Here is a 26,884-nt window from a genome sequence, read left to right on the forward strand (position 1 = left end):
CCTTGTTAAGAGGAAGGGCTGTCACTGGGGCAGATGCAGGTCCTTACAGCCCAGTTTCTTTCACAGCCTGGGACAGGGGCCAGGATTGCCCCTGTGCCCCAAGGGGCGATGCTGCCAGGTCTCAGCAGGTAAGCCTGCTCACTCCCCCCCTCCTGCCCTTCGGTGCCCCTTCCCATGGTGGCCCGGAGCCCATGGTGGGACCAGGGGCAGCTCAGCGGTGCCCACCAGACTGGGCACTGGCATTGAGGCGAGCCCAGAGCTGCTTGCTGGCTGCCCGCAGCTGGTGCACGGCGTCCTCCTGGCTCTCCAGCCACTGGGCCAGCGCCCGCACCGACTGGCTCTGCAGGACTGCGGGGAGAGGATGGGGATGTGCTGAGGGTGGGCAGTTTGGCCACCACAGTTCCCCATCTCCCCACCCTGCCCAGTGCCACGTACCACTCAGGTAGATGGCCAGTGTGGCCAGGACCAGGCTTGACAGTGCCAGGAGCGCCAGCAGGGCCAGCAGCAGGGGGTGGCCAGGGCCGAGGCAGGGGCTGGTGGAGGGCACGGGGCGCAGGGTGGGCAGGAGCTGCGGGGGCACGGGGGACACGGGCCGAGGTGGGGGCCGGCGCAGGCTGCTGGAGGGAGCTGGGCCATTGCCTGCAGGCAGGGAAGAGAAGGGGTCAGAGCCTGGCCACGGGCACAGCCGGGGCTTGCACAGCTCCCCCCAGCAATGCTCTCACCCTCTGTGCCCTTGTGCCCGCCCGAGGCCCAGTACAGGTCACTGATGGACTCCACGGGACGCAGGCTGATGGCTCCAGACTCGCTGCTGTCAGGGTCCCCAGGCTCTGCTGGCACAGCACCCTCGGCCCTTCCCATGCTGTCTGCTGGAGCAGAGGCAAAGGGTCAGCCTGTGCCCTGCCCACCTGTCCCGGGCACCCTTGTGGGACCAGAGCCCTGCCAGGGAGGGTCTCAGCCTTGGCAGCCCAGTGCTGCACCAGGGCAGGCAGCTGAGGTTGGTGTCCCTTTGGCACAGCCCTGCAGCCACAGTGGGCAAGCACTGGCTGTGCCCCCCTGGCCACACCGCTGTCATCGGAGCAGTTAGCGGGTGTCTGGTGGCCATGATCCCAGAGCCTTGTTAGTGGGGCTGGAATCTGGCCCTGGCTTGGGGGCAGGAATGTGGCACCCCCCAGGCAGGATAGCCCAGGCACTGTGGGACTGGCTGAGGCTGCAAGGGCCAGCTGGAAGCTGGTGGGCAGGTGCAGGGCAGTGCCAGTCTGCGGTGTGGCCCAGCTTGCCCTGCAGGTACTGTGCTGCTTGGAAGTGCACAGATGGAGATGTGGGGTCTATGCTGTGCCAGGGGCCCCTGGTGCCCATTGCCCTAGTGAACACGTCACTTGCGGCTGAGACGGCTTTTTGGAAGTAGGCATTGCTCCAGCACTGTTTTGGGAAGCAACCATGCCTGCATTGGGGTAGAGGAAAAAGATTATTTTCTAGGTGTTTGTGTACTTTTGAGCAGTGGGCAGGGCCCACGCACTGTGCCCTTGGCAGAGCAGGGCAGGCTGGCGCTGTGCCCACTCCCAATCCCTCCCGGGGTCGGTGGCGTGTCGCAGGGCAGCGTGGCGCCGTGCTGCTGCTGACCAGACTGTGTGTCACCCACAGAGCTGGCAGGCGTCAGGGTTGGGGGGCCTCAGCTGGTACCCAGGGTCCTCTCAGACCCTCCCCATGGCCAGGGACTGCTCCACAGGTACCCACATCACCCCTGCACCCACTTGCCCCTGGTGGAGGGAGCACAGCTGGTCGCATAGGTTTGGTGCAGGGGGCTGTGCCCAACAGCTGCCTGCACCTTCCCCAAACCCTGCTGCCCTACACCTGCAGCCCTCCAGGACCCCCTTCTTCCCTAGCAGGCATCTCTGCCCACAGCCCCCATGGCAGAGGGCACCATCTGTCCATCTGCTTCCATCCCAACCCCAGAGCCTCGCATCGCCCAGTGTCCCCTGGGGTGCTAGAGCCCCCGCCAGCCCCAAGCCCACTCCCCAGTGTACCTTCTGCAGCCTCCCTGGGCATGGCTCCCTGTACCCTGCACCCGGGCAGCGTGAGCAGGCAGTGAGGTGGTGCAGGGCCCCCAGGAGCTGGGCACTGGGTTCCCGGTGCGCCAACTGCGCCGCTTAAAATAGGACAGTGAGAAACACGGTTGGGGGGCGATAAAAATAGCTATGGGGAGGGGGGCCTGGTGGCGTGGCCAGGGCTGCTGGCAGCACAGTGCCAGTGGCAAAGGGACAGCAGGTTGTGGCAGTGCCCCATGCCCCCTTTCCCAGGGTAAAGGGGCTGCCAGCTCATGGGATCAGGGCAGAGCCCATGCAGGAAAACTGAGGCACCACCACTGTTGGATCCACCCAAAGCCAAACTGGGGTCTGTGCTGTCTCTCAGCAGCAATGGCAACTGTGCCCAGCCTGGGGGCACCACAAAGTCCCCCAGCTTTGTCCGCAAAGACCATGCTAGCTGTGCCAGGAGAATTTATTTAGGTTAGTGAGACCACAGGAAGTGCCAACAGCAGCACTACTGAGGTAGGGGACCGTGGTGGTCCCCGGCCCTTGTCACCAGCCCCACACACCCTGTGGCAGGCAGGTGTCAGAGGATGTGAGATCCTTGTGCCCATAGAGGCTGTGAGCGTGGGTGGGCACCTGGCAGGAGGTGGCAGGGTTGAGCCGTACCGGCTGGGCACAGCCTTCACCTGCCCAGCCACGGTAGCAGTGGCAGCGGAAAGCAGCCCATGGGCTGGCACCGGGGCCAAGGTGCAGGAGGCTGCCCAGGTCGTGGGGCTGCCGGCGCACACAGCGCCCGTGTCCATGGCACTGCGCATAGCTGCATTCTCGGGCTGCTGCCATCACGTTGGCCACGTAGGGACCCAGGGTGGACACGAGGTAGTGGCGCAGGCTGGCACAGCTTTCCTGGGGAGGAAGCACCAGTGAGAACCCACCCCAGCAACAGAGACCTGGCCAGCCCTACCTGGTGGGCACAGGAGATGTGGCCATCCTGTACATCCCATGCCATCTCCTGCTGCCCACTGCCTCCAGCGCTGCCAGGGGCCATACTCACAGCCGAGTGCGAGTAGGACATGTCTCCCCAGAGCACGAGTCCCGACGCTCCCAGTGCCGCGCTCTCCCCGATGGTGTGCACCAGGTCAGCCTGCCGGGAACACAGACATGACCGGTCTGGGGAACACAACCTCTGTCCCCGTGCCAACCGCATCGCCCCCATGGCCAGCTCCGGCCCCACGGTGCTTACCAGCTGCAGGAAGCGGGACGAGCGGCGGTAGGAGAGGCGGGAGTAGGCGATCACGGGCAGGAGGCCATCGGGCCCGAAGGCGGCCACGCGCAGGGCCTCGCGCAGCCGGTGGTGCACGTAGCGGCGGCGCAGGGTGGGCGGCAGCGCCAGCGGCAGGTAGATGCTGGGGTAGAGGGCAGAAGAGGCGGCCCAGAGCCAGCCCAGGTGGTTGTTACGCTGCACCTCTGCCGGCTGGCACTGCCCGGTGTAGTTTGCCTCCTTGGCCCAGTTGGTGTTGAGGCAGTCGGGAAAGCGGTAGAAGCCCCAGAGCCCCCCGGGGCGCATGGCTCGGCCCACCAGGAGTGTCTCCTCCATTAGAGCCTGTGCCGCCTGCTCGAACTCCAGCTGGGCCAGTCGGAGCTGCCGCCGTGCCGGCAGGATGCCGTGCTGGCTCCGCACCCACTGCTCTGAGGCTGTCCGGTACATCTTTTTGGCACCCCAGTTTTGGGCCCATAGGGGCCTCCACTCCTCCCAGTCCACCACGGCCAAGCCATGGAAAGCAGGTCGCAGGAGGAGGCGGATGTCCTCGGCCACCCTGTTGATGTGGGCCTCGAGTGAGACACGCTGGGGGATGCCCCCATTGTGGGGGACACCCTGCTGTGACAGGTAGGGGTACAGCCCAAACTTGTTCTTGTAGAAGATGGTGATGTTCTGGCCGGCAAAGTGGCCTCCCTGGTTCTCCATGATGCCGTAGTCGCTGAGGGGCAGCCCCACACCAAAGCGGTGCTGGCAGCGGCTGGTGGGGACGTTCCACACCACGGCAAAGGGCTGCCTGCCTGCCAGGGGTGCGGGTGCCGGGCTCTCCTCGCTGGCTGTGCCCAGCGCCAGGCAGGCCCACAGTGCCAGCACCAGCACCATCCCGCCTCACCAGCTGCTTGCGGGGCAGCACCCTGTGAGGAAAGGAGAGCCGTGGGAGTGAGGCTGTGGGATGCGGTGGGCATTCCAGCAGTGCACTCGACCCTGGCACACAGTGGGCTAGGACTGGCCACAGGGGCTGGGATGTCCTGCAAGCACATGCTATCCACCCCAAAACCTGACAGGACTTGGGGGTTTGAGACCCCTCCTGCCTCAGCACAGCCAGCGTTACCTCTGCCTGCTGCTCTCTGCTGCTGAGATCCTGCTTGCACCACCACAGCCGTGGCACAGCTCCAGAGTGGCACTGCAAGCCACTGGTGCTGGTGCCTCAATTTCCTTGCTGGCTTCCAGTCCTGCCTGTAGCGGAGGCACCGAGACTCCCTGGTCCCCGTTTTCAGCACAGTGCTGAGCCAGGCTGGGTGACCTACTGAAGGATTCAGTCCCCCTGAGAGGCATGGTGGGGCCAAAGGGGCAGCTCTGTCCCTCACAGTTCAGGCAGGGCCAGAGGGGTCTGGTGCCCCTGCCCGGTGCTGGCCAGCTGCCCAGAATGAGGGGATTAGGCAGGGAATGGGCCCAGGGCCGCGTGATACAGCAAGGGCAGTGCTAATCCCTCGTTGCGAGGCTGGACGCTCCCTCTGACCTTCCCGCTCCTGTGCCTCTGGCCCTCACTGACGCCGGCTGCCTTAGGGGGGCTTGGCAGTGCAGGGGACCCAATTCTGCAGCCCCACCACCGTGCCCTACTCCCACAGTGCCACCCCAGCCATCCTGTGCCTCAGTTTCCCCAGGCTGCTCTGTGAGGACAGCTGTGACCATGCTGGAGGCCACCACATGCCATCAGCCCCAGCTGCCCCACAGCAAATCCTGAGTGGAGGAGACACTGGTGGCACTGGGCAGTGCTCCTGGGGACTCGTGCCAACCCCTCAGCCTGGGGTGGACCTGGCTACCCACCATGCTGGTGGTCCCAGAGGCCCAGCCAGGCAAGCTGGGGGCCAGGCAGGAGCAGAGGTAGCCTGCCCAGGAAGGGCAGGGTATGGGAACCACCTCCCTGCCAGCACCACTCCCTCAGCACTGGGGCCAGGGTGAACCATGGAGGCTGGGGGAGCTGGTGCCAGCCCTGAAGAATGGCAGGCAGTCAGGCAGTGCTGCGGCGGGCAGCTCCCACCCACACTGCTTTTAATCACCAGCTTGGGGCCCCAGCCCCTCAGATGTCCTTCTTCATCCAGAAGATGGGGAGCCCTTTGGCATCACGGTGTGGGGATTCCAGGAGGCTCTGCTCACTGCTCTCAGCCAGGACACCTCTTGCCCAGATCACAGTTGGTGGGGGAGGTGGTGGGGGGACAGTGAGGGGCTGGGGGGGAGGCGGGGGGGTAGCAGGTACCCACGGCCTGGCGGTGGTGGCAGTGGCAGCCCCAGAAGGGGCGGAGAAGAGCCGCAGCACCTCAGAGGATATAGCTGGGCTGAGAAAGGCCACGTTCTGCACCGGCTCACCCAGGACATAGCCCAGGTGGGCATAGAAATGCTGCTTGTCGTGGGTGGTGAGGTGCAGGCAGCGAAAACCCTGGGCCCGGGCCCACTGCTCAGTGGCCTCCATCAGCCGCCGCCCATAGCCCTGGCCCCGCAGCGCCCGGGCCACCACCACGCTCTCCACAAAGAGGTCATGGGGACAGCCGACCACACGGGAGAGTCGGACATGGCCCACGAGCTCGCAGGGCCCCTCCTGGGCGGCAGGGGTCTCGCTGGGGCCCTGGCTCCGCAGCAGCAGCAGGCAGGTGGGAAAGGCGTCCGAGGAGCGCTGGAGTGTGTGGAGCCGCGACGCCCGGCTCTTCCCCCACTCCTCGCCCAGCAGCTTGGCACAGGCTTCCAGCAGCTCCGGCCTCTGGTGCAAGGGGACCAAGCTGAGCTCCTCTGACACGGAACCCATTCTTCTCACTGACAGGAAACCAAGCAGGTCACAGCTTAGAGGCAGTAAGGCACAGACCACGCGTTTGTTCCCCCCAGCCCGACACTGGCCCCAGTACAGATGCGGTTCCCCAGCCGCACAGCCAGATGAGTTCACGGAGCTTTGGTGGGTCCAAGGGCAAACAACAGATTCATGGCAGGGAAGTGGCATATGGTGCCAGCTCCAGGAAATCATGCCATGAGACCTGCAGAAAGGTCTAGCGCTGCCAAACCAGCTGAGGGCCAGGAGGCACAGTGCTGGCCTTGCCTCCCCTGCCATTAGCTCCTGCCACCTCAGAACCCATGAGACCAGCCAGCTCATCACTCACGTCCTCAAAGTCAGGTCTCTGAGGAGTCCAAATAGCCTCTGAGAGGTCAGAAAATCCCTATCCTACTGCATGCCATGAGGTCCCATCTCAGACTGGCCGTTCCCCTTGCGAAGGAGAAGCCGCAGGCAGAAGGCAGGAGGAACCACCATGCCAGTTGATTAACTAGGATTGAGCAAACTGCCCCACTTCCCCTCTGGGGGCTGGGGATGGCCTGAGCCTGCTGTCCCACACCCTAGATGCCACCAAGAAGCATGGTGGGGTCACCCCCCTTAGCTCCAAGACTCCTGACTCACAGCCCAGCCTGCAGTGTCCCCTTCAGAGGCCAGACCCTACCAACACTCCTGAGTGGGTGATGGTTTCCTTCCATCTGCCCAGCAAAGCCACACCAGGACTCCCACAGCATTTGCCTGCCACCCACCATGACTTCACCCACCCTCCCTGTGCTCACTCTGCTGCTACCAACCCTGTCTGCACACGCCCAGCCCACAGGCACCCTGCTCACACCTGTACCTTGCTCACACCTGTACCTTGCTCACACCTGTACCTGCTCACACCCACCCTGCTCACACTCACCCTGCTCACTCACCCTGCCCTCTGTTGCTGGCTCCTTTGTCCCGGATGCCAGCACAGCAGGAAGCAGCCCTGGCTCATGACCAACCACAGCGCCTGGTTCTGCTTCCCCGGTGTGAATGACACGTCTGTCAGGGCCCCACACAGCACACCCCGCTTCCCACGCTGCACCCCCACACAGGCCACTCACCCTGCCTGTACCCCGATTGCTCCAAACCACAAACCAGCACACACACACACACACACAGACTGAAATAGCACCACCCAGCTGATCGCTGCCCCCACCTCATGGCTGCAACTCCTGAACAGGTCCCGACCCCACCACTGACCATCACTGACCACCACTGACCTAACACTCACCTCACCACTGACCTGCCATTGACCCCATCAGTGACCCCACTGCTCACCCATCACCGACCCCATCCCCGCCCACCAGCCCATCATTGACCCTATCACTGACCCCAGCATTGACCCATTATTGACCAATAACTGACCCATCATTGACCCACCATTGACCCCATCACTGACCCATCACTGGGCCACCACCATGCCCCTCTCCCTGCCCTTCTCCCCGTGGCGCTGCCCTGCCCCAGCCCGGTCCCGCCCGTACCGTTCCTCGGCCCCGCCGCCGCCGTCACTTCCTCCGGCCCGCCCGGCCCGCCCGCGCCCTCTGGCGGCCGGAGGACGCACCGCCCGCGCCCCCGGAGCCTCGCGCTGCCCCCCCAAATTCCCGCACGGACCCACCGTGGCAGGCACACCCCACCCTGACCTGCCCAGCCCTCCGCAGCGCCTCCAGTGCCAGGGACACCGAGCCCTACTGGGCAGAGCTGCAGCTCTCCTCCCTTCTGGAGCTGGGCTGCCCAAGGCTGTTTTGGGGATGTCCATCTTCACGCCCTCCCCTCCTCCCCAGGGAGTGAGACACTGTGCGGGAGCTCTCCATCCGTCTCTTTCAAGTCGTGATGGGGCTTACAGAGGGCACCACAAAGAAGATGTTGAAGCAGGAGGTGCTGGACAGCTCTTTCACCTGCATGACCAGAACACTGTTCTTCCCTGACTCCTTCTGTGCCGAAGAGATTGCACATAATAAAATTTCTGCACAAAAGCAGATGTTAGCTCTTTAGAGCATCACCTGTCCCAGACAGACAGACACTACCCCAGCATGGCCAAGGACGGGTCCCTGGAACTCCACAAAGGACATGGGAAAGGACCAGAGGCCATGCCCGACAGTGGAGGCTGGTTAAGGGTTCCTGAGGGGCAGAAGGAGTTGATCGTGATTTCAGAAGTAGCAACCACAGTCACTGTCACCACGGGGGGCTGCCAGCTGCAGGACTGGGCCCGAAGGGCCATGGGGGGCAGAGGAGGCAGCGCTGGGGGCCCCGGGGCTCTGAGAACCGGCCCTGACGAGTGCCCGGTCCCTGCGGCAGAGACCCCCGCCCGGCACAGGGACCGGTGGGGCGGGGACAGCGGCAGGGGCGGGGCTACGGGCCTCGTGACGTCACACCGAGTGACAGCGCGGCCGCCGGACGGGGGCGGGGCAGGGCGCGCTTCCGGGACCGGGAGGCGGTGCCGCAGGGCCAATAGGAGGCGGGATCCTGCCGCCCACAGCCAATAGGCGCTGTCGGGGGCGTGGCCTGAGCCTTGCCGGCGGCGGGGGGGGCCCACGTGCGGCGGCAGCATGGCGGCGGCGGCGGGCGGCAGGGGGGCCAAGGCCCCGCGCGGGGCGGCGGCACGGCGGCGGCCGCGGCCGGTGGTAAGGGCCGGACCGGGCCGGAGGGAGAGAGGGAGGCGGGTGAAGAAGAGGTACGTCGCCGCGGCCGCTGCCGTGACGCTTTCGCTGCGCCCGTCCCGTCTCGTCTATCGCCCCATTTTGTTCCGCAGGCACCGGCCGCCGATGGAAGACCGCGGGCGACGGCCGGTCGGCCCGCCGACGAGGAAGTGTCTAGCGACTCCGAGACAGAGAGGTAAGGACTGCGCCTGGGGAGTGCCGGTACCGTAGTGGGGCGCCGATACCGGGGGATGCCTGTACCGGAGAGGATGCCGGTACCTGTGGGGTGCCGGTAGCGATGCTCACGCACGCGTGTCCCTGCAGCCCGTTATTGGAGCGGCGGCGGCGGCGAGAGGCAGCGGAGGAGGAGGTGGAGGAGACGCCGCAGGAGAAGAAGCTGCGCTTGGCCAAGCAATACCTGGAGGAGCTCCGCCAGCTCGGTGAGTCCCGCCCGGCGCCCGTGCCCCGCGGGGCGGCCCCGGGCGCTGAGCCCGAGCCTCATGCACTGTCCCGCCGCAGAGGAGGAGCGGGCGGAGGAGGAGGAGGAACTCGAGCCGGCGGATCTCATCGGCGACCGGCTGAAGGAGGACGTGGTGAGCGGGGGGGGCGGGGGGGGGGCCGTGGCGTCTCGGTCCCGTTGACGGCAGCGGGCTCGGCCCCCTTCCCGCGGGACCGGGACTGAGGCCACCTCTGCTGAACCTCCCCCTTCTTCCCCAGTTGGAGCAGAAAGGGCGACTACAGCGCCTCGTCGCCAAAGATGTAAGTGCCCGGCGCTGGGGGTGCCAGACTGCAAGAGCCAGCTTAGGGGACACTAAGGCACAGCCAGCATGCTACAGCCTTTCTCCCTGCTGCTGGCATCCTGGAGAAGGCAGGGTGCTGTGCTGGAGTGCTCCCGTGCCTGGGGAAGGGTCCTGGGCAGCCCAGCTCACATCCTGCTCTTCCTGCAGGTACAGCCTCCAGATGCAGCCAGGATCCGTGTGCTGAGGGGACACCAGCTGCCTGTTACCTGCCTCGTCATCTCTCCTGATGACAGATTCATTTTTTCTGCTTCCAAGGATGGCTCCCTCATCAAATGCAAGTGTTCACCTGGGGCTGCCACTTGCTATTCCCAAGCCCTGCAGGGACCCAGGTGCCCACTGAGGTGGCTTGGGTCTTGGCTGTTCTTGGATTGTGGATAATTCCAGGCTCTGTGGAAGGCTAATTGACACTTCTGGGAGTGGTGGGAGGCTCCCAGAGGCTGATTGTGATGACTTTCCCGCAGGGGAGGTGGACAGTGGGAAGAGGCTGTGCGTGGTGCCCGGCGGGAAGAAGGGCATGGAGGAGCGGCACATGGGGCACGCATCCCATGTCCTTTGCATGGCCATTTCATCAGACGGCAAGTACCTGGTACGGGGGCAGGGCTGGAGAGATGGCCATGGGAAGTGTTCTCCCAGGGTCCTGGGGGTAGAGTCTTACGCCCAGCTGTTCCTTGCTGGGTTAAAGTAGCCCCTACCCCCTGCTGGGTCACGAATGGGTCCCTGGGACACCCAAAGCCCATGGAGTGGAGGCAGGACAGGGCTGTTGGTCTCCAAGGTGCAGATCTCAGGCATCCCCTGCTGTCTGCCAGGCTACGGGAGACAGGAACAAGCTGATCATGATCTGGGATGCAGCCACCTGCAAGCGCCTGCACATCTTCACTGGGCACCGTGACGCTGTCTCGGTAAGTTGGGGGCATTGGGCAAGATGCCTGTAGGGTCAGGTAGCTGTGTCCTCCCCAGTGTCCCTCACTGCTGTACCGTGTCTGTCCATCTGTCCCCAGGGCCTGTCCTTCCGAAAGGGCACACACCAGCTGTACAGTGCTTCCCACGACCGCTGTGTCAAGGTCTGGGATGTGGCAGAGAACGCATACGTGGAGACTCTGTAAGACCTGGGGCAATCCCACTGACCCTTCCAAGGGATGCGCCAGAAGCCCTGAGGAGGTGAGGGGGCAGAGAGCCATGCTTGCCACAGCTCTTTGTCATCTCCTTCTCCAGGTTCGGACACCAGGACATCATCACAGGGCTGGACAGCCTGAGCCGGGAGTGCTGTGTGACAGCAGGGGGACGGGATGGCACCGTGCGGCTCTGGAAGATCCCTGAGGAATCACAGCTCGTGTTTTCTGGGCACCAGTAGGTCTGGGATGGAAGAGGGGGCTGTGGGCAGGTGTGTCCAGCTGGGGCAGTGGGGTATGTCTGCCAGGCATCACCAGAAGCACCCTGGGGATGCTGATGCCCTGGTGAGCCCTTGTCCCCTAAGCAGGATCCCAGAGCACACTTGCAGCTTCTGGCAGTTGCCTCTTCTCTTCACAGAGGCTCCATCGACTGTATCCAGCTCATCAACGAGGAGCACATGGTGTCTGGTGCTGATGATGGGTGAGCACGGGGCCAGGATGATGCCTGGGGTGGGCAGGGTGTCCCCTCAGCCCCCTCATCCCTCACGTCCCCGGCAGGTCTTTAGCCCTGTGGGGGCTGACGAAGAAGAAGCCGCTGGCACTGGCACGGCAGGCGCACGGTGAGCAGGACACCCAGGGCCTGCAGCAGCCCTTCTGGATCGTGGCGGTGGCTGCCCTGCGCAACAGTGACCTCCTGGCCACAGGTGTGTGACAGCTGCTTTTGGCAGCCTGTGGGGAAATGTGTCCTGCTCCCATTGCTGGGCTGGGGTGCATGACAGTCTCCTCTCTGTGCCCCAGGGTCCCACAGCGGCAGTGTGAAGCTATGGAAATCTGGTGAAGGATTTCGGAAGCTGGAGCACCTCTTGGACATCCCCTTGGTATGGATGGATGGGCAGGTTGGGAATTCTGGAGCTGGGCTGGAGGGTCTCTCAGCAGGGGCTCCCCTCCTTGGGAAGCTTGAGAAGCCTGTGGGAGCCCCTCACCCTGCTCTGTCCCCTCCAGGTGGGTTTTGTCAACAGCCTCAAGTTCTCAGCAGCTGGTGACTTCCTGGTGGCTGGCATTGGGCAGGAACACCGGTACTGTCCCCACTCCCTGCTGCTGCCTGGGGGTGCAGCTTCCCCCTCCTCTGGGTCTTGTTGGAGGGTGACCCCCCCATCTCTCTCATCCACAGGCTCGGACGGTGGTGGAGAATCAAAGAAGCAAAAAACAGTATCTGCATCATCCCCCTGAAGCAGAAGAACACAGCCTCTAGTCCTGAATCCCCTGTCAGCTCCTAGGCCCCTGTCCCTGGAGCCACTGGAGCAGGTTCTTCTGTCCCTGGAGCTGTGCCCCCAATCCTTGGTGCAGCCACCACCCTGAGGTCAGCAGGATGTGAGTGGGGGTTGTCACATTGCCCCCATGTCTTGATGTGGCTCTGCCCTCTGCGAGGGTCTGTCCCCTTCTCTCAGGTTTGGCTGTACCTGAGCTCTGGAACAATCCATTTTGTAAAAAAAACAACACCAAAACCACTTTATTTACATAAATTACAAAAAAAAAAAAAAAGAATCACACTTTCGTTCACAGAAAAAGTCTACTCTTAAAAACTTGGTTGGGCTCAAATACCTGGGTCCTGGTGCTTGCCCTGAGCCTCCAACGCCCCCCGGGGCTCTGCAGGGGCTGGGGTCAGCGGGCATTTGTCTGCCCCTGCTTCTGCCCTGTCTCCCACAAAGGGATGAGAAGCGCCACACACAGTGAGGGAAGTGATGTGGGGGCTTGGGCCCGGCCCAGCCATGCTCAGTGGCTCTCCTGAGGCCAAAACCAGGAGGAAAAGGGGAAAAGGCAAAGCACTAGGGAGGAAAGGGTGATGTGGTGCAAGGCTTGGCACAGAGGGTGATGGGAAAGGCACGGCCCTGGGAAGGTGGGGTGGGCGATGGGGAGAGGGCAGTGTGAGGCACCACAGCGAGGGAGTGGGGGGCACAGCGATTGGCACAAGCGAAAAGCAAGAGGTGGAACGTGGCTTGGCGAGAGGGAGTCGAGTTGTGCGCTGGGGCTGGGGGCAAGGGTCAGAGAATGTGCCCCGTGGCTCTGTGCAGGCAGGTCTGCGCCAGGGCTCAGTGCAAGGGACAAGGAGAGGGTATTTGTGCCACAGCTCAGTGCGAGGTCCGTGCGATGTGCACTACGGCTCAGTGCAAGGGATGGGGGGACATTCTTCATGGCTCAGTGCAGGGGGGTGAGGTGCACAATGGCTCAGTGCGGGTGACGCAGAGGGACGTGTACCGTGGCTCAGTGTGAGGGCTGGGGACGTGCACCGTGGCTCAGCTCGGAGTGGGGATGTTCACCATGGCTCGTGGGTGGAGGACAGGGTACATGTAACGTGGCTCAGTGCAAGGGAAGGGTGACACGTACCATGACCCGACATGAGGGATGTGTAGCTTGTGCTGGGGCAGGGACTGAGCCTCCCAGCTGCACCTGGCACCTCAGTGGGCCATGCTGCAGGCACTGCTCTCCCTGGGGAAGCAGTGGGGGTGCCATGTGGCAGCACCACAGCCTGGCCTCCGTCCTTCACAAGGATGACGTTGTGGAATCCACCACCTCACGCCCGTTGCACACCGTGGGCACGTATGGCGAGGCTGAACCTGGACAGGAAGGCGGCAGTCAAGGCTGGGTTGGGGTCTGGCAGCAGCACCCCCAAGCATGCCATGGTAGTGGTGCCCAGGGAGCTGGGGTGGAGGGTGCCCAGGGTGGTCATGTTCCCTGGAGCTAAAGATTGCCTCAGGTAGTGACAGGCACCTTGGGGCAGCTGAATCCCCTCTGTTGGGGTGGAGAGAGGCCTTGTCCACTCAACAATGATGGCCCCACAGGAGCAGTACCCCTCTGGCAGCTGTGCTGTCCTGATAAGGCACTGGGACAGAGGACAGGGAAGAGCCACTGGGGATACTGCATCTTTCATTCTCCCCCCTTTCCCACTTTGCCCTACCACACACCCCACTTTTCTTCAGGAACCCGTTCTGGGGTGCCCACACACACCCCCCACCAGGAAAGGGATGCTGTCCCCCAGCCCTTTCCCAGCCCCACCATGCTCACCATGGGACTGGCTGGAGCTGGCTGCTGCCACACTGAACCGAGCGGTGCCCACGCGGTGACTGGCCACGTTCTTCTGCGGCTGGAAGAGTATGATGTGGAGCTTGGGGGTGAAGAGGCAGCCGAGGACCACGGTGCCGCTGAGGCTCACCGAGATGCACATGGTGGTGGTCTGGACCTGGAGACAGGGGTGGGCATCAGGTGCTCCACCCATCAGCCCTCTGCCCCAAGCAGGGCAGGATGAAGCCCATACTGTGGCACTGGCCGGCCCCACTGGGCACAGCCTGCACCCTGCAGGGACAGCCCACCCCACACCACATCCCTCTGTCAGGGTGGTCCTGCAGGAGCCCCATGGGCAGGGTATGGACACTGCTCTGATGGGGACAGGTTGCCCCTGCAAAGCAGGTACACCCTGAGCAGCAACCCCAGCCCTGCCCACATGCTGCTTTGTGGCACTGCCTGGGGCCAGAACCTGCACTCCCCCATCCCGGTGCCCACTCCCTCTGGAGGTGCAGGTCCTCTCTGGAAGCCCCTGACTGCAGCTGCCCCCACCAATTCCTCAAGACCCATCAAGAATATGTTTGGTTGTCTGTGCCAGGGGTCTTGAGGTGCTGCAGGATGCACCCCATGCTACCCAGTTCCTGGCACTGCTCGTCAGCCCAGGGACCAGGCTGACCCTGGGGCTGGCATTCATGCTGGGGTATGGTGTCTGGATGAGCCAGGGGCTGTCTCATGCTTTTGTGTCACCTGGCTGAAGGATGACTATCATACTTCCATGGTCTGGCTATGGGGAATCTCTGGAGGTCTCAGGGCCATTTCCCATCCTCATCCTAGCAAAGGAGGGAGGGGGGCAGGTCCTCTCTCCAGGACTCATTGCCCCATCAGCCATAGCCCCTCAGGACCCTTCACCTGGTCCTGAATTACCCAGTGCAGAGGTGACCATCACCAGGTATGTGGATGAAGACCCTTCCCCAGGCCCACACATCTCCTAATCATGGACCCTGCATGGCCCAAATCTCCAGGACCACTTAGATCAAGCCCTGTCAGAGCCCCCTCAGAGCTCCAGCTCTTACACGGTAGTCGCTGGATGTCACGTAGAAGATGGGCAGGAAGGCCAGCCAGATGATGCAGGTCGTGTACATGGTGAACCCAATGAACTTGGCCTCGTTGAAGTTTTCTGGACATTTCCGTGTCTTGAAGGCGTAGACCGTGCAGAGGACAATCAAGAGGACATTATAGGTGAGCGAAATGAGCATGTTGGAGTCACGGTTGTTGCACTTGAGGGTGACAATGTACCTCTTGTCAGGCTCAGTTTCCTTGCCCGTGCCAGGGGTCTCCACCAGGAGCCAGATGATGACGATGATCAGCTGGCAAGAGATGAGGGCCATGCAGATGACCACCTGCGATGTTGGGCTTATGAAGCGGGGGCGTTGGACCCCCTCCTTCACCCCGCTGAAGATCCTGGCGATGCGGTTCGTCTTGGTCAAGAGGGCTGAGTAGCAGACAGCGAAGGACGTGCCCAGCCCCAGGCGCCGCAGTGTGCACACCCCGGTGGAGGGCTTTGCGATGAAGATGAAGGTCATGCTGTAGCACATGAGGACCCCAGTCAGCAGAATGTAGCACAGCTCTCGTCCAGAGGCCTTCACTATGGGAGTGTCGTTGTTCTTCACAAAGACTCCGATAACGAAGAGGGTGGAGATAAAACCCAGGCAAGAGATAGTGACGGGACCAATGGCCCAGACGTCCTTCCAGCGGATGTACTCTTGGGGCAGCTCGTAGCAGCCATTCAGGGTCTCATTGGGCCAGTAACCAAGACCACAGTCCATGCAGGTGAACTCATCCAGCAGGTACTCGTAGGGCTGGCAGGGGATGCAGATCCAGCAGCAAATGTCTCCAGGCTGCATGCTCTTGATCTCATTCTTCTTGCAGGGATCGCTGCACTGGGACACAGGAGTGGAGGTCTCAGCCCAGGGGATGAGGCTGGTGTCGAGGATGAGCCCCTCTGCCCAGTAGCCCACTTTCTGGTACCGATACCGCCCGTCCACATAGTGGTAATTGAAGATGTTGTAGCGCCCGATCCCATCACCATAGCGGTCAAATCGAACAACGCTCTCGGTGTCCGCTGGCCTGAATGGAGCTGCGGGGAGGAGAAGGGGAGACAGTCACTGCCTTAGGGCAGGAGAACACTCCCTCCAGGCAGGGCTCTTCCAAAGGATCACATCCCACCATGGCCACAGGTAAATGTCCATCCTGTTTCCTGCCTTCACTCCCATCCTTGCTGCCTATGCACATGTTAGGAGCAGGAAAGCAAAGGTGGAGAGCTACCCACCTGCCCGACAGGCTGTCAGCCCTAGCCAGCTCTGCAGGGACAGAGGGGATTCGTGCAGCCTCCACGGCTCTCAGTGACTCCTGGTAGCCAAGACACCCTCAGCCCAAGTCACAGAGGACATGCTTCTAATTTACCCCAATCTACATGGGTCCCTGATCACAGGGATCCCTCCAAGTTAATCCCTGAAATGTGAATAAATCATAATGCTTGCAAGGACCTGTGTTCTTGAGGGACCCTTGTGGGGCTGGTCCCTCCCAGCTGTAGCAGGATGGTGTTGGTGGCCAGCTTCTCCACCCACACATTTCCACTGGGGACAGAAGGCTTGGATTGCCTCCCAAGGATGGTGGTGGGCGGTTGGCACCTCAGGACAACCACAGCCCTGGACATGGGTAGGCTAGTGGAATTAGAGGGTTTAGGGTCAAATTTGGGCCTCCTTCTTTCCTATCCTCCACCTGTCCCTTTCCAGTTTGGCAGACAAACCCCATCTCCATTTTGGACTCACCATCAAAATTAACATTGAGTATAAAGTCCTTGTAAAACCTCTTGCCATTTACAGGCTTCATGGCATCACAGAGCTTGGTGGAGTTGGGGCACAATGTCCGGTGCATGTTGTGAAGAGAGTGAGCCATGGCATAGACTGCATTTACCACAAAGGTGATCTTGGACTCTGGCTCAAACTTGCCTGTCTTGAGGGAGTACCGGCTGCAGTCCTGTGTGTGGAAGCTGCACCTAAACTTCTGCTCCCAAAACTCCCGAAACCAGGGATTTCGGCTGTTATTGTAGGGGTGGAGGTTACGGAAGTAGGAAGCGAACTCCTTAATGGGGTAGGCTGCCAGTTCGATGGTGATGGCTCCCTCTGCCACTGCTTCGCTCCCGGCCACCACGCTCTCCAGGGCTCCCCACCCATCACTGGCCACCCACATGAAGGACACATTGGCTCTCTGGGCAGCTGTCAGCAGCTCCCGGGCATCTTCACTTCGGGTGAATAGCACGACCACTCTGGCATTGGGCTTCTGCAGCAGAGCCCGGACCACTCCATCGTAGGTCTTCTTGTTCATGGAGCGCCCCACCTTCTCCGAGGTGGCGATGCAGATGTTGCGCATGCGGGCTTCTTGCTCAAAGGCCTCGATCCCCGTCTCCCCATAGTCACCCTCTGAGGCCACAGTGGAGACGTAGGTCCAGTTGAAGAAGCGGAGGATCTCTGCCATGGCTTTGGCTTGGTAGAAGTCTGGTGGGACAGTGCGGGCAAAGTAGTCATAGCGGGACTTGTCACTGAGCTTGGCACTGGTGGAGGCATAGCTGATCTGTGGGATCTGGAAGAGCCGCAGCAGGTTGGCCACCTGCATGGAGGAGGAGAGGTGAGTGGTGGCCAGCAAGGGACATTCCTGTGGGGGACCCCTGCCCAACACCCAGTGTTGCACGATGCTCCCAAGCACAATCCTTGGGCTGATGAGCAACCCATCCCAATCCATTGCATCCTGATGTGTGGATGGACTGGAGAAGAATGGATGGCACATTCACAGAGTGCCTGAGCCCTCAGACATATTGTTTTTTGGGTTTTTTTTTAGTATTTCAAGCACTTCCCTCTGAAATTTGGGGCTCAGGAGGGGACAAAAGCAGAAAGTCTGACATAGGTGACCTGTGGGAGATGCTTGATGGCAAGGAGAAAGCCAGGATGCCTGGCAGCCCTACAGCACAGGGGGAATTCTAGGGGCTGGGAGCCAGGACAGAGTTCCCCACCAGGCTGGGGGATGCTGCAGAGCTGGGTCAGGGGACAGTGCTTGTGCATCCCGCACTGGGAGCTCAGCAGGACTGGCACCTTCCAGCCACTCAGCAGAATCCCTCCTTAGCTTCAAAGGGCAAAAAAGCCCCACTAATGAGACTGTTAAAACCCAGGCTCTGGGTCTCGAGTGGGCCAGCGGGGCTGCCAAGCCTGCCCACATCTCACTTCTCCTCAGGCAGGAGACATAGCTTCATTAACGTGGACAAATGATCTTGACGATAAATTCCCCTAATAGCAAGAATGTCCCTGAGCGTAGTGATGCCACTGCCTGTCCTCACCACGCATGGGAGCTGCCAGCCTGCCATGTCCCTTCAGTGCTCCCTAAGCTCCCCAGCTGGCCCACATTCTGCCCCTGCTGACACCTGCCTGCCCAGGGTTGGGACATGGGGACATGCTGGGTTCCCAGCAAGGGAAGGGACAAGTGCCAAGGTGGGCTGGGATGCTGCCTCCATCATGCAGTCCCAGCTTCTTCTGCCCCATAGCTGGAGGATGCAGGGACCCCAGGGAGCAGGACACACAGTCTGACACACCCTGGGGACTCATTAAATCTCAGCAAGCATGTGGCCCACCGGCCACCCCTGTGACTCAGCTGATGCTGCTGGCTGCCTGCGTCCTCAGGGGATGCTCTTCTCCCTGCTGAAACCAGCCTCCAGGTGCACAGAGCTGTGGTTTTGGGGTCTGAGATGCACCCCACCCAGGGTCACAGCCAGGTCTGAAGTCTGAGGTGCCTGTTCCTATGGAATCATTGGGGACAGGGGGACACTTGTCCTCGGAGCTCACCCTGCCTTAGCCAGGCAGCCCTGTGGCTGAGCCCCTCACAGGTGCATGTCCCTTGCAGCACCTCCCAGGCTGCAGTTTGGAGGGGCAAGGGGGACAGTGTCCCCTCACACAGCTCTGCCTGGCACAGTCCAGACGTGAGCTGGGCTGAGGAGCTGCACCCCCTTGACCCCAGGAGAGGAATAAACACCTGTCCCCATGTGAAGCTTGGCTCCTATGGCTTATGGAGTGTTGGGGGACTCCCACAGCCCCCAAGGGATCCTAACCACATGCCCCACAGTCACAGAGAGATGGCTCACTCATGTGCCCGCCTGGCATTCCCTCCCCACTGGAGAAAGGGGCAGAGCATCACCATGAGGGATGAGTGAGCTTCTCTGTGCCACACTGACAGTGGCATCGCTGCACTGCTGCCAAGGTTTTATCCCCTTCCCCCACTACATCCCCTGGCTCCATCCAAGCCCCTCTTGCCTGGGAGGTACCTGGATGGAAACGTCACTGTAGGAGCCCCCGATGACACCGGTGATGGCAGTGGGAACATCATCATGGACGGCGTAGGAGCCATCAGGGCAGATGTGCTCAGAACCGTCCACCCTGGTAAGGGAGGCACGGACGAAGTCAAGGGACTGCTCTAGGGCATAGGTGTCCTTGGAACAGGTGTCGAGGATGTGAGCACCCAGCTTCACCCCTGGCAGGATGCTCCCGTCCTTGTTGATCTCGTCCAGGGCGAAGAGCATGGCCTCCAGGCGCTGGATGCCCCGGTGTTCGTTGATCTTGCCACAGTCTTCACTCCCCACTCCTTTCTCATGGACAGGGAAGAGGCCCCCAATCACCAGGTCCCCATCCATGCTGATCTCCTTCTTGCCAGCCATGCCGTGCCCAGCAGCCAGACAGGTGGCCAGGTGCATCAGCCCCAGCCAGGCGGCCAAGGGGACCGCCATGGGGTGTGCTGGTGCTGGCCGGGGGACCCACACCACCCCGTGTCACCCGCTGCCACCCGTCAAGGTGAGGGCAGGCAGTCCCCAGGCATTGGGTGGTGGGGGGTGGCACGGCGTGGTGTCGGTGGGAGAGAGGTCGTGCCACCCCGGCAGAGCCTTCAGCACCTGAAAAAGCAAAGGGAAAAGCTGATGGGTCTGCGGGACGCAAGGCACGACAGGGACGGGGCAGTCAGTGCTGCAGGGAGAGAAGGGGCATGAGCCTGCCTGTGCCCCCCAGCTGGGATGCCCTTAGGGAAATCCCCTGAGCAAGGCAAAGTGAGCAGATGCAGTATCTCCCACAGTGACCCAGACCCCTCAGGACAGACACAAGTGACACATATCCCAGGGCACAAGGAGAGGCACAGGGACTGCTCTCCCCACAGCACTCCCAGGGGCGCACTGGCATTGGGGTGGGCACAGGGCTGGCCCCTCTGGCAGCATCAGTCCAGAACAGCCTGAAGGGGAACAGCTTGACAGCCCTAAAATATCATGGAGGGGGAAAGAGCCAGGGATGTCACCTGGCATAGAGAGGCTGAGCTGGGCAGATAGAGCCAAGGCCAGGTCCAAGCTGAGCCCCCAGCCCACACAGCAGCATCAGGGGTGATGACAGATCCCAACCTCCAGCCAAGAGCACTGCCAAAAGCAGCCAGCCATGAGCCCACCGTGCCCACAGCACCCAGTGCCCACAGTATTTTAATCTCCATCCCATAGCCATGGAGTCCACCCATCCTACTGCTGCTCCCGGGGCTGTCCGTGGCATCAGGGCTGGAGCAGGGACTCGCCACTGGCTTCACCCTCACGCAGCAACACAGGGCTCTGGCAGTCACGGTGCTTTAGAGTCTGTTCTCTCACCACCGCCCCTTCCTTCCCTGTATACTAAATTCAGAGATTTCAGTAAAAGTAAGAGCCAGGTTTGCTGACTCCCTCTGCAGAAAGCACGGAGGCGCGGGGGAATCAAAGGCTTTTGCAGCAGGCAGGCCTTGTTTTGGCAGAAGATGCAGTCCCCTCTGAGATTGGTTGTCTTTTCCCAAATCACAGGAGAGATTTGTTTCCCATTTGAAGCTGACTGCTGAAATCCCATGGGGCTGGCATTTCAGGGACCATGGGAGAAGGAGACCCCTTGGCAGTCCAGAAGCCTCAGGCTGCTCTGGAACGGGAAGCTGCTGATGCTGTGGCTGGACCACAGCCTCTCCCACAGCCCGGCAGTGCTTGTGGGGGCACAGAGGGTGGGAGGGGGATGCCACAGAGCACTGCCCCTCCTGCAGTTCCCTGCAGCCCATACTGAGGCTACTCTCCCTGGGAAGGAGGAGGGAACCCCTTGATGCCCCCATGCTGCTCCCAGGCAGGTGATGACTGTGCTGGAGGAGCCCTCCAGCAAGCAGCCAGAGCTGGCAGTGATGCCCAAGGGGATGCAGGCAGCAGTGTGGCACAGAGTGTAATGGAGTGGGGTGGGGTGGCACATGCAGACCTCCTCCTGTTCCTCCATGCCCCTAAGTGCCTGTTCTCAGGTGCTGTCTTCTGCTGCTGAGCCACATCTGTCTCAGGGCATCTCCTACCTGACCCTCCAGTGAGAAGGGCTTTGGAGAAGAGAGAAGGAAGGGTCTCAGCCTTATTTCAGGAATAAATGCTTCTAAGGGACCCAGGGTTTCCTCAAGCAGGAAGGAGGCCACAGGCACACAGATTATTGATGAAGCCCATCAGCAGCAGGCTGAGCCTGGCACAGGGGTCTGGTGGCACTGGGAACCCGGGTCCCTGTGGTCCAAGTCTTTTGGGGCAGCTGACAGGAGTCACCAGATGAAAGGCACCTTCAGGCCAAGCTCCTCTGAAGGGCAAACCATCACCCACCCGGCAGCAAGCCACGATGGACTGTGAGCAGGGCTGCCACCATTCCCGCAGCAGCTCAGCTGGACTGGTATAGTGCCGGGGGGATGACAGACGGCGGGGAACCTCTGGAGAACATCTGGGGAAGAGAAGCACCGGTAGGGAAGAGCCAATTCCAGCCCGACGGCCACGGTACGGCGGGAAGCTCCTGCCAGCTGCGGGCAGCCTCTCCTCCCGGCCGCATCGCGAGTGGGGTGGGTGAGAAGGGGCCGTGACTCCTCCGTGCCCGGAGCGCTTCCCACCCCCTGCCAGCCCTGACCCCTGCGACACCAGCATCCCTGGGGGTGTGTGACACCCGGGGCGTGTGCGAGAGCGGTAGTGCTGCGGGGGAGCGGGGACAGTGTCACCTCCCGCGCAGGTCCCGGAGGTCCCACCGCCACCGAGGTCTGACAGGAGCCCCCAGGTCTCTCCTGCACAAGGGCTGCCAGCCACGGTGCCCCGCGGGTCCGAGGCGCCTCCCCGGGGCGCTCCCCCGGCGCCCCCGCCCCGGCAGCCACCCCATATCCCGTCCCGAACGCGCCCCGAGACGCCGCTGCCCCGACCCCCTCAAAGCCCCGGCTCTCCGCAGCCCGGACAGCCGGACGGGAGAGCCGGGGGAGCAGCAAGGGCGGGGGTCTGTCCCCGCCGGCCGGGCGGTGACCCCGCTTCCCTGCTCCGGTGCCTGCGGGCAGCCCCGGCCGGGGGCTGCGGCGGCGGGTCCCTCTGAGTGCCCGCTGCGGGGCTCGGGGCTGCCGGATCACGGGGAGACGAGAACCCCCCAAGCCGTTCTCCCGGAGCCCCGCGTCTTGCGCCGGGCGAGTGGGAGCGGCGGGAGCAGCCCCGGTGCCACCCTGACCGCCCGCATCCCCGGCCCCTCCTGTGCCGGTGCCCGTGCCCACGCTCTGCTCTCGTCCCGCAGCTCCGGGAGCCCCGGTACCGGGCACCTGTCCCCGAGCCCCGCCGTGGCGCTGCCCCGACGGCTGCGGGGGATCGCAGGTCTCCGTGCCGCTCCAGCGCCGGCACCGGGGCTCTGGAGACGGCGCCGCGCCGCCGGAGCACGGCGCGAACCGAGGTCACGGCGATGGGAGCGCCGGGCTGGGACCGCAGCCCTTACCTGGGCCCGGCGGACTGAGCCGGGAGCCGGTGCCGGTGCCGGTGCCGGTGCCGGTGCCGGTGCCGCGGCTGTCTCGGAGCTGCGGCTGCCACCGCCTCCCGCCGCCGCCTCTGACACTCCGCCAGCCCCAGCAGAGCGGAGCCGCTCCGCCCCCCGCCCGGCCCCCGCCCCGGTCCGGCTCGGCCCGGTGAGCAGCAGAACCCCCGGAGCCGCCCCGAGTGCCCCCCGCTCGCTCCGACACCGGCTGAGCCGGGCAGGGACTGGGGCAAAGCCGGGATTAGATAGAGCTAGGTCCAGGCCGGGCACGGGCAGGACACGGGCAGGACACGGGCAGGGGAGGCAGGAACGGGCAGGACATGGATGGAGAAGGTGGAACACAGGCAAGACACAGCCAGATCCAGGCAAGGGATGGGCAGACTGAGCCAAAGCACCGGCAGGATGCAAGCAGGACATGGCCAGAGAAGGCAGGACACAACCAGATCCAGGCAGGACACAGGGAAGACATGGCTAGATGCAAGCAAGGAATGGTCAGATGCAACTTTGGCAGAGGCAGGACACGGCCAGAGCAGGCAGGACCTGGCAGACCTGGCAGGGCACAGCTCAACACCTGGTCCCCTGGCCCCAGAGCCCCCAGCTCATTCCCAGCCCAGTGAGAGGGGTCTCGGCCCCAGACCAAGCTTCACAGCCACAAACTGTTGCCCCAGGGTTTGTTCCCCCCTTGCCTGGCTTGCACCCTGCTCCCCAAGTCCTTGGGAGGAGTTCAGGCAGCCAGTATTACCCCACTGCCCACCTGCACCCCACGCAGCCCCAGCACTTACCAGCAGCCCGAGCACCAAGCTGGGGAAAACTTTGGACCATAAAAAAAACAGGCACCGGCAGTGTTCTGCTCCAGATCTCTACCAATTGCCCAAACTTCCTAGAGTCATTTGGCTGCCCAGGGTCCTGCGGCATTGCATTCCCAGAGCTCCATCACTCAGAGACAAGAACAGGACAGGGGATGACCCAGGGGACAAGGGTGCTTCTGGGGAGCTGCCCCGAGTAACCACCTCACCACCATGTGACTCAGTTTCCTCCCTGCCAGCTGCTGCACTTGCAGGCTGCGGGTTAAGGGCACTGCAGTGAGTCAGACACACTCTGCTGGATTCCCGTCCCCCCGGCAAACCTGGTTTGGGGAGGGAAAACTCAGAAAGTCCCCAGGGTCCCCCCTGGAGTCCCACAGCAGCAGGACCCCAGACCCCACCAGCCCCTCTCTTTTCAAGACTCTTGGCACAGACAGAGTGGGACACTGGGAGAGGAGGGTGCCTGGGCTGGGGGACCTGGCCGGTGTGGCCAGAGCTGAGGAGGACTGGTGGTGTGTTGTGCCAAGGGATGCTGGCACTGCCGTGGTCCCGCTTCCCCCAGCAGATAGGTCCTGGCTCTAGCCTCACACACACCCTGGCACCATCCTGGATGCTGCTCCAGTGCTGCCAACGGCAGGAGAATGATGGCAAAGCCCCCCTGGTGCCCAGGTTCAGTGGGGTTAGGGGACAAGCACCGTTAATATCCACTGCCTGGCTCCAACCCCCTGGGAGCCTCAGCCAAGCATAAATATTTCAGGGGGCTTGGCAGGTTTGTAATAACTAGCAACAAAGATAAACACCAGGAAGAGCAATATTTTTCCATGTGGGCTGGAGGAGTTTAATATTTTATCACTCAGAGCACAAAATATTTATGAACAATCTTATGTCAATCACTGGCTGAGGACTAATCATGACCTTTCCAAGCCAGGGAGGACACATTCCCACCATGGAGAGACAGACAGACCTCCTCTGCCCCTGGCACCCCCACCCCAAGTCCCAGTTTTGGGCTGCCACGTTTTACCACCAGGAAACAATCCCTGGGCTGCTGGAGGCACCAAGGGCACTCAGCAGGTGCTCTGGCACCTGGCATTGCCCCATGGCACCATGGCCATGATGTCCAGGCTGCTACCTTGTCCCATACTGAAAGGCAGGGAACTGGGACCAGCATAGGCAGCCCTCCTTGCCTGCATTCCACAGCAGCACGACAATCAGGAAGGCACAGCGCAGGCAGTCTAGCGTCTCCTGCCACAGGAGGAGGCCCAGCAGCAGCTTTGTACCTGCCTTTATACTGGTTTTGCTCTCCACAGGTTCCCAGGAGGAGTGGAGATGCCACCTCCCTCCAGCTCTGCCCAGCTCAGCACAGCAGCTGGGACCCTTCCTTCCCCACCTCCCCTGCAGCTTGCACAAGCTGGGGACAGACCCTGTGCCCTGCTGGGTTGCCCAGGCAGGGAGAAAGCCTGAGCAGCAGGGATGCAGAGCCCCTGGGCAGCTCCTTGGCTCAATGGAGGGCTGTGGGGGCAGCTCTCATCCACAGCCCACTCCCCACCATGGGGCAGGTTGGCACAATCGGCCAAAGGACAAGTCAGCAACGCACCAGCCATCAGTGAGGAAAAGCATCCAATTTATTACAGACCCTGAAGTGCCTGTGGCAGTGCCAGGAGGACCACATGTACACAGGATGTTTCCACTGTTCAGCAAGGGGAAGAGAAGAGGGGAACAAACCCTACTGACCCAACTCACGGCTCTTTGGTGCTAGAAAACATGGTGGTGCAGCAGAGAGAAGCTGTGGGTGAGAGGGGCACCAGCAGAGACGAGGGGGGACATCTCTGACATCCACCACCATCCCCCAGACACCTGCAGGGAGCCTGCAATGTGCCTGGACACACAAACTGCAAATGCATTTCGCTGTCCCCCCAGCCGGCACCTAACCCTGCGCCACCAAGCACCACAGAAATCCCCCCCACCTCCCAGCACCCCCAAACACGGTCAAACACCCTTTCTGCAAAGAGGGAGAGCAGGTCCTGGGGGGAATCAGCAACCAAAATCTCTTGGCTGGAGAGGAAGGAGATGGGAAAGGCAACTGGTTCCCAGTAACTCAGACCCCAGTGGGAGGTGAGGCAGCCAGGTCTCTCTTTACTCCTCTCCTCTCTCAGCAGCGATGGGCTCCTTGGTCCACTTGTCTGTGACCTCCTGGTTGCCTGCATAGCCCACATCAGGCAGCAGGCCCGGGGCTCCCTCCCCATCCCCTGCCACCTCCAGGTCCAGCTCCTCGAAGGAGGAGCCGCTGGCTCCCGACTCGCTGTAGCTGTGCTCGCTGCGGTTGTCCGCCTCCTCCCGGCCACGGCTGGCTGGGAAGGGCAGCAGGATGGAGGTGGCCACCGAGGTGTCTCTGCTGTCAGTTGTGGCCTCCATGCTGATGGAACTCGTCTCACTCATGGTGTCACCCCCTGGGATGGAGAGAGAATGAGAAAGAGTGAATGTTGTGGGAAGGAGGGAATGGGGATGGGGTGCCACAGCCTTCAAGGCCACCAGAAGCCTCTGAGATATCAGGCCATGGTGGAGACCAGCTCCTACCTCTTGTCACCTCCTATGCCTTTGAGATGTGACCAGGCCAGGAATGGGCTGAGCTCAAACTGCTCCCTGAAATTGGGAACCCCCAAGCCAACACAAGCACCAGCTTCCAGCCATACCCTGAGCTCCTGGCCGCACCCTGGCCCCACGGCTGCTCCCCATGCACACACCAAGGACTGGCCAAGCCCTTCCTTAGGGAGAATGCATGCCTGTCTCTGGATGGCACCAGGAATGAGACAAAGAGCAGGAAGAACACTGTGCTGAGAGGGTTGTGTAGAGCTGCAGCATTGTTTAAACACCCAAGGGGACGATGGCACAAGTGCAAGTCATCAGATGTTCTGCTGTCAGAAGCAGGTATGTAAGTCCAGCCTCATGCCAGGGCATCCTGGTGCCTTCAGCACCTGACAGCCTGCTCCCACTCCCTCCACGGCTCTCCCACAGCCGGCAGCTCTGGCAGCAGTGTGAAGACAGGCAGGGGAGCAGCAGACAGGTCTCAGGGTCCCAGAGGATAGGGGGAGCCTTCCAGCTCATTCTGTGCTTCTCTACATGACCTGGCTGCCAGCCACATCCCATCTCATGACCAGACCCCCAGGTGGATCCCTTGGCCCACCTCCCCCTCTCCAGATCCCTGCCTCATTAGCTCAATCGACAATACAATTAAGGAGTCGACAAGGAGAGGAACGTGTCAGATTGAGACCAGCAGCTCAGTGCTGTTGCCAGAGCAACCAGCCAGGAGACAAACCCCTCCTGTTAAACATTAATCATTGTTAATTATGACATCACAGATCCATGTGGTTAATTATGACATCACAGCTCCACACTGTTAATTACAATACCTCAGCAAATATTGGGCAGGCTCTTTCATCATGGCCCTCCCTGCTCTACCTCCTCCCTGTCTGCCTTGT

General features: G+C 62.0%; 6 protein-coding genes across 14 annotated transcripts in view; 1 reads left to right on the forward strand and 5 right to left on the reverse strand.

Moving 5' to 3' along the window:
• Nucleotides 1-82: 82 nt before the first annotated feature.
• On the reverse strand, nucleotides 83-2,110 carry LSMEM2 (leucine rich single-pass membrane protein 2). Of its 2 annotated transcripts, none has more exons than XM_088061834.1 (4): nucleotides 2,025-2,110; nucleotides 723-863; nucleotides 436-639; nucleotides 83-348 (listed from the first exon to the last, which is right to left on the reverse strand). In XM_088061834.1, exons 1-4 carry the CDS (start codon nucleotides 2,044-2,046, stop codon nucleotides 212-214), a joined length of 504 nt encoding a protein of 167 aa, XP_087917960.1. In that variant the 5' UTR covers nucleotides 2,047-2,110; the 3' UTR covers nucleotides 83-211. The 2 variants fall into 2 exon arrangements, with proteins under 2 accessions (XP_087917960.1, XP_087917959.1); XM_088061833.1 differs by having other exon boundaries at nucleotides 723-866.
• A 390-nt stretch (nucleotides 2,111-2,500) lies between these two features.
• On the reverse strand, nucleotides 2,501-4,438 carry HYAL3 (hyaluronidase 3). Of its 3 annotated transcripts, none has more exons than XM_088062008.1 (3): nucleotides 4,394-4,438; nucleotides 3,079-4,196; nucleotides 2,501-2,930 (listed from the first exon to the last, which is right to left on the reverse strand). In XM_088062008.1, exons 2-3 carry the CDS (start codon nucleotides 4,162-4,164, stop codon nucleotides 2,577-2,579), a joined length of 1,440 nt encoding a protein of 479 aa, XP_087918134.1. In that variant the 5' UTR covers nucleotides 4,165-4,196; nucleotides 4,394-4,438; the 3' UTR covers nucleotides 2,501-2,576. The 3 variants fall into 3 exon arrangements, with proteins under 3 accessions (XP_087918134.1, XP_005522195.2, XP_087918133.1); XM_005522138.3 differs by lacking the exon at nucleotides 4,394-4,438 and having other exon boundaries at nucleotides 3,079-3,168; nucleotides 3,268-4,329; XM_088062007.1 differs by lacking the exon at nucleotides 4,394-4,438 and having other exon boundaries at nucleotides 3,079-4,315.
• Nucleotides 4,439-5,357: 919 nt separating this feature from the next.
• Nucleotides 5,358-8,030, reverse strand: NAA80 (N-alpha-acetyltransferase 80, NatH catalytic subunit). 4 transcript variants are annotated; one of them, XM_088062011.1, is made up of 2 exons: nucleotides 7,768-8,030; nucleotides 5,358-6,090 (listed from the first exon to the last, which is right to left on the reverse strand). In XM_088062011.1, the coding sequence occupies exon 2, from the start codon at nucleotides 6,080-6,082 to the stop codon at nucleotides 5,363-5,365; it is 720 nt and encodes a 239-aa protein (XP_087918137.1). In that variant the 5' UTR covers nucleotides 6,083-6,090; nucleotides 7,768-8,030; the 3' UTR covers nucleotides 5,358-5,362. The 4 variants fall into 4 exon arrangements, with proteins under 4 accessions (XP_087918137.1, XP_087918136.1, XP_014107331.2 ...); XM_088062010.1 differs by lacking the exon at nucleotides 7,768-8,030 and adding an exon at nucleotides 7,609-7,630; XM_014251856.2 differs by lacking the exon at nucleotides 7,768-8,030 and adding an exon at nucleotides 7,527-7,547.
• A 643-nt stretch (nucleotides 8,031-8,673) lies between these two features.
• Nucleotides 8,674-12,191, forward strand: RRP9 (ribosomal RNA processing 9, U3 small nucleolar RNA binding protein). Its single transcript, XM_005522271.3, has 15 exons — nucleotides 8,674-8,748; nucleotides 8,877-8,959; nucleotides 9,088-9,203; nucleotides 9,283-9,356; nucleotides 9,481-9,522; nucleotides 9,711-9,837; nucleotides 10,025-10,149; nucleotides 10,370-10,462; nucleotides 10,562-10,662; nucleotides 10,776-10,910; nucleotides 11,091-11,153; nucleotides 11,231-11,376; nucleotides 11,471-11,550; nucleotides 11,675-11,748; nucleotides 11,844-12,191. The coding sequence occupies exons 1-15, from the start codon at nucleotides 8,674-8,676 to the stop codon at nucleotides 11,947-11,949; spliced, it is 1,440 nt and encodes a 479-aa protein (XP_005522328.2). The 3' UTR covers nucleotides 11,950-12,191.
• Nucleotides 12,192-12,351: 160 nt separating this feature from the next.
• On the reverse strand, nucleotides 12,352-22,619 carry GRM2 (glutamate metabotropic receptor 2). The gene is made up of 6 exons (XM_088061835.1): nucleotides 22,570-22,619; nucleotides 19,101-19,721; nucleotides 16,564-17,401; nucleotides 14,806-15,869; nucleotides 13,736-13,910; nucleotides 12,352-13,287 (listed from the first exon to the last, which is right to left on the reverse strand). The coding sequence occupies exons 2-6, from the start codon at nucleotides 19,557-19,559 to the stop codon at nucleotides 13,214-13,216; spliced, it is 2,610 nt and encodes an 869-aa protein (XP_087917961.1). The 5' UTR covers nucleotides 19,560-19,721; nucleotides 22,570-22,619; the 3' UTR covers nucleotides 12,352-13,213.
• Nucleotides 22,620-25,008: 2,389 nt separating this feature from the next.
• Nucleotides 25,009-26,884, reverse strand: part of TEX264 (testis expressed 264, ER-phagy receptor) — a 39,008-nt gene continuing 37,132 nt past the window's right edge. For all 3 annotated transcript variants that reach the window (XM_005522135.3, XM_014251849.2, XM_014251848.2), the window contains exon 6: nucleotides 25,009-25,855. In XM_005522135.3, coding sequence (XP_005522192.1) covers nucleotides 25,542-25,855 — 314 coding nt within the window. In that variant the 3' untranslated portion in view covers nucleotides 25,009-25,541. The remainder of the gene's footprint in view (nucleotides 25,856-26,884) is intronic.

This window comes from Pseudopodoces humilis, chromosome 13, assembly GCF_049639895.1.
Source record: "Pseudopodoces humilis isolate 2021_Gansu_Grassland_sample_001 chromosome 13, ASM4963989v1, whole genome shotgun sequence".
Taxonomy (NCBI): domain Eukaryota; kingdom Metazoa; phylum Chordata; class Aves; order Passeriformes; family Paridae; genus Pseudopodoces; species Pseudopodoces humilis.

Bases quoted from the DNA above. Each gene is read 5' to 3' on its own strand.
- LSMEM2 (XM_088061833.1), bottom strand. From the start codon at position 2,046: ATGCCCAGGGAGGCTGCAGAAG. The intron at 867-2,024 runs GTACACTGGGGA...CCTCTGCTCCAG, and splicing joins GCCCAGGGAGGCTGCAGAAG to CAGACAGCATGGGAAGGGCC. The intron at 640-722 runs GTGAGAGCATTG...CCCTGCCTGCAG, and splicing joins CGGGCACAAGGGCACAGAGG to GCAATGGCCCAGCTCCCTCC.
- HYAL3 (XM_088062008.1), bottom strand. From the start codon at position 4,164: ATGGTGCTGGTGCTGGCACTGTGGGCCTGCCTGGCGCTGGGCACAGCC. The intron at 2,931-3,078 runs GTGAGTATGGCC...CTTCCTCCCCAG, and splicing joins TGTCCTACTCGCACTCGGCT to GAAAGCTGTGCCAGCCTGCG.
- RRP9 (XM_005522271.3), top strand. From the start codon at position 8,674: ATGGCGGCGGCGGCGGGCGGCAGGGGGGCCAAGGCCCCGCGCGGGGCG. The intron at 9,838-10,024 runs GCAAGTGTTCAC...ACTTTCCCGCAG, and splicing joins GGATGGCTCCCTCATCAAAT to GGGAGGTGGACAGTGGGAAG. The intron at 11,749-11,843 runs GTACTGTCCCCA...TCTCATCCACAG, and splicing joins GGCATTGGGCAGGAACACCG to GCTCGGACGGTGGTGGAGAA.
- GRM2 (XM_088061835.1), bottom strand. From the start codon at position 19,559: ATGGCGGTCCCCTTGGCCGCCTGGCTGGGGCTGATGCACCTGGCCACC. The intron at 15,870-16,563 runs GTGAGTCCAAAA...TCCTCCCCGCAG, and splicing joins ACTCAATGTTAATTTTGATG to CTCCATTCAGGCCAGCGGAC. The intron at 13,911-14,805 runs GTAAGAGCTGGA...CCCTGTCTCCAG, and splicing joins TGACATCCAGCGACTACCGT to GTCCAGACCACCACCATGTG.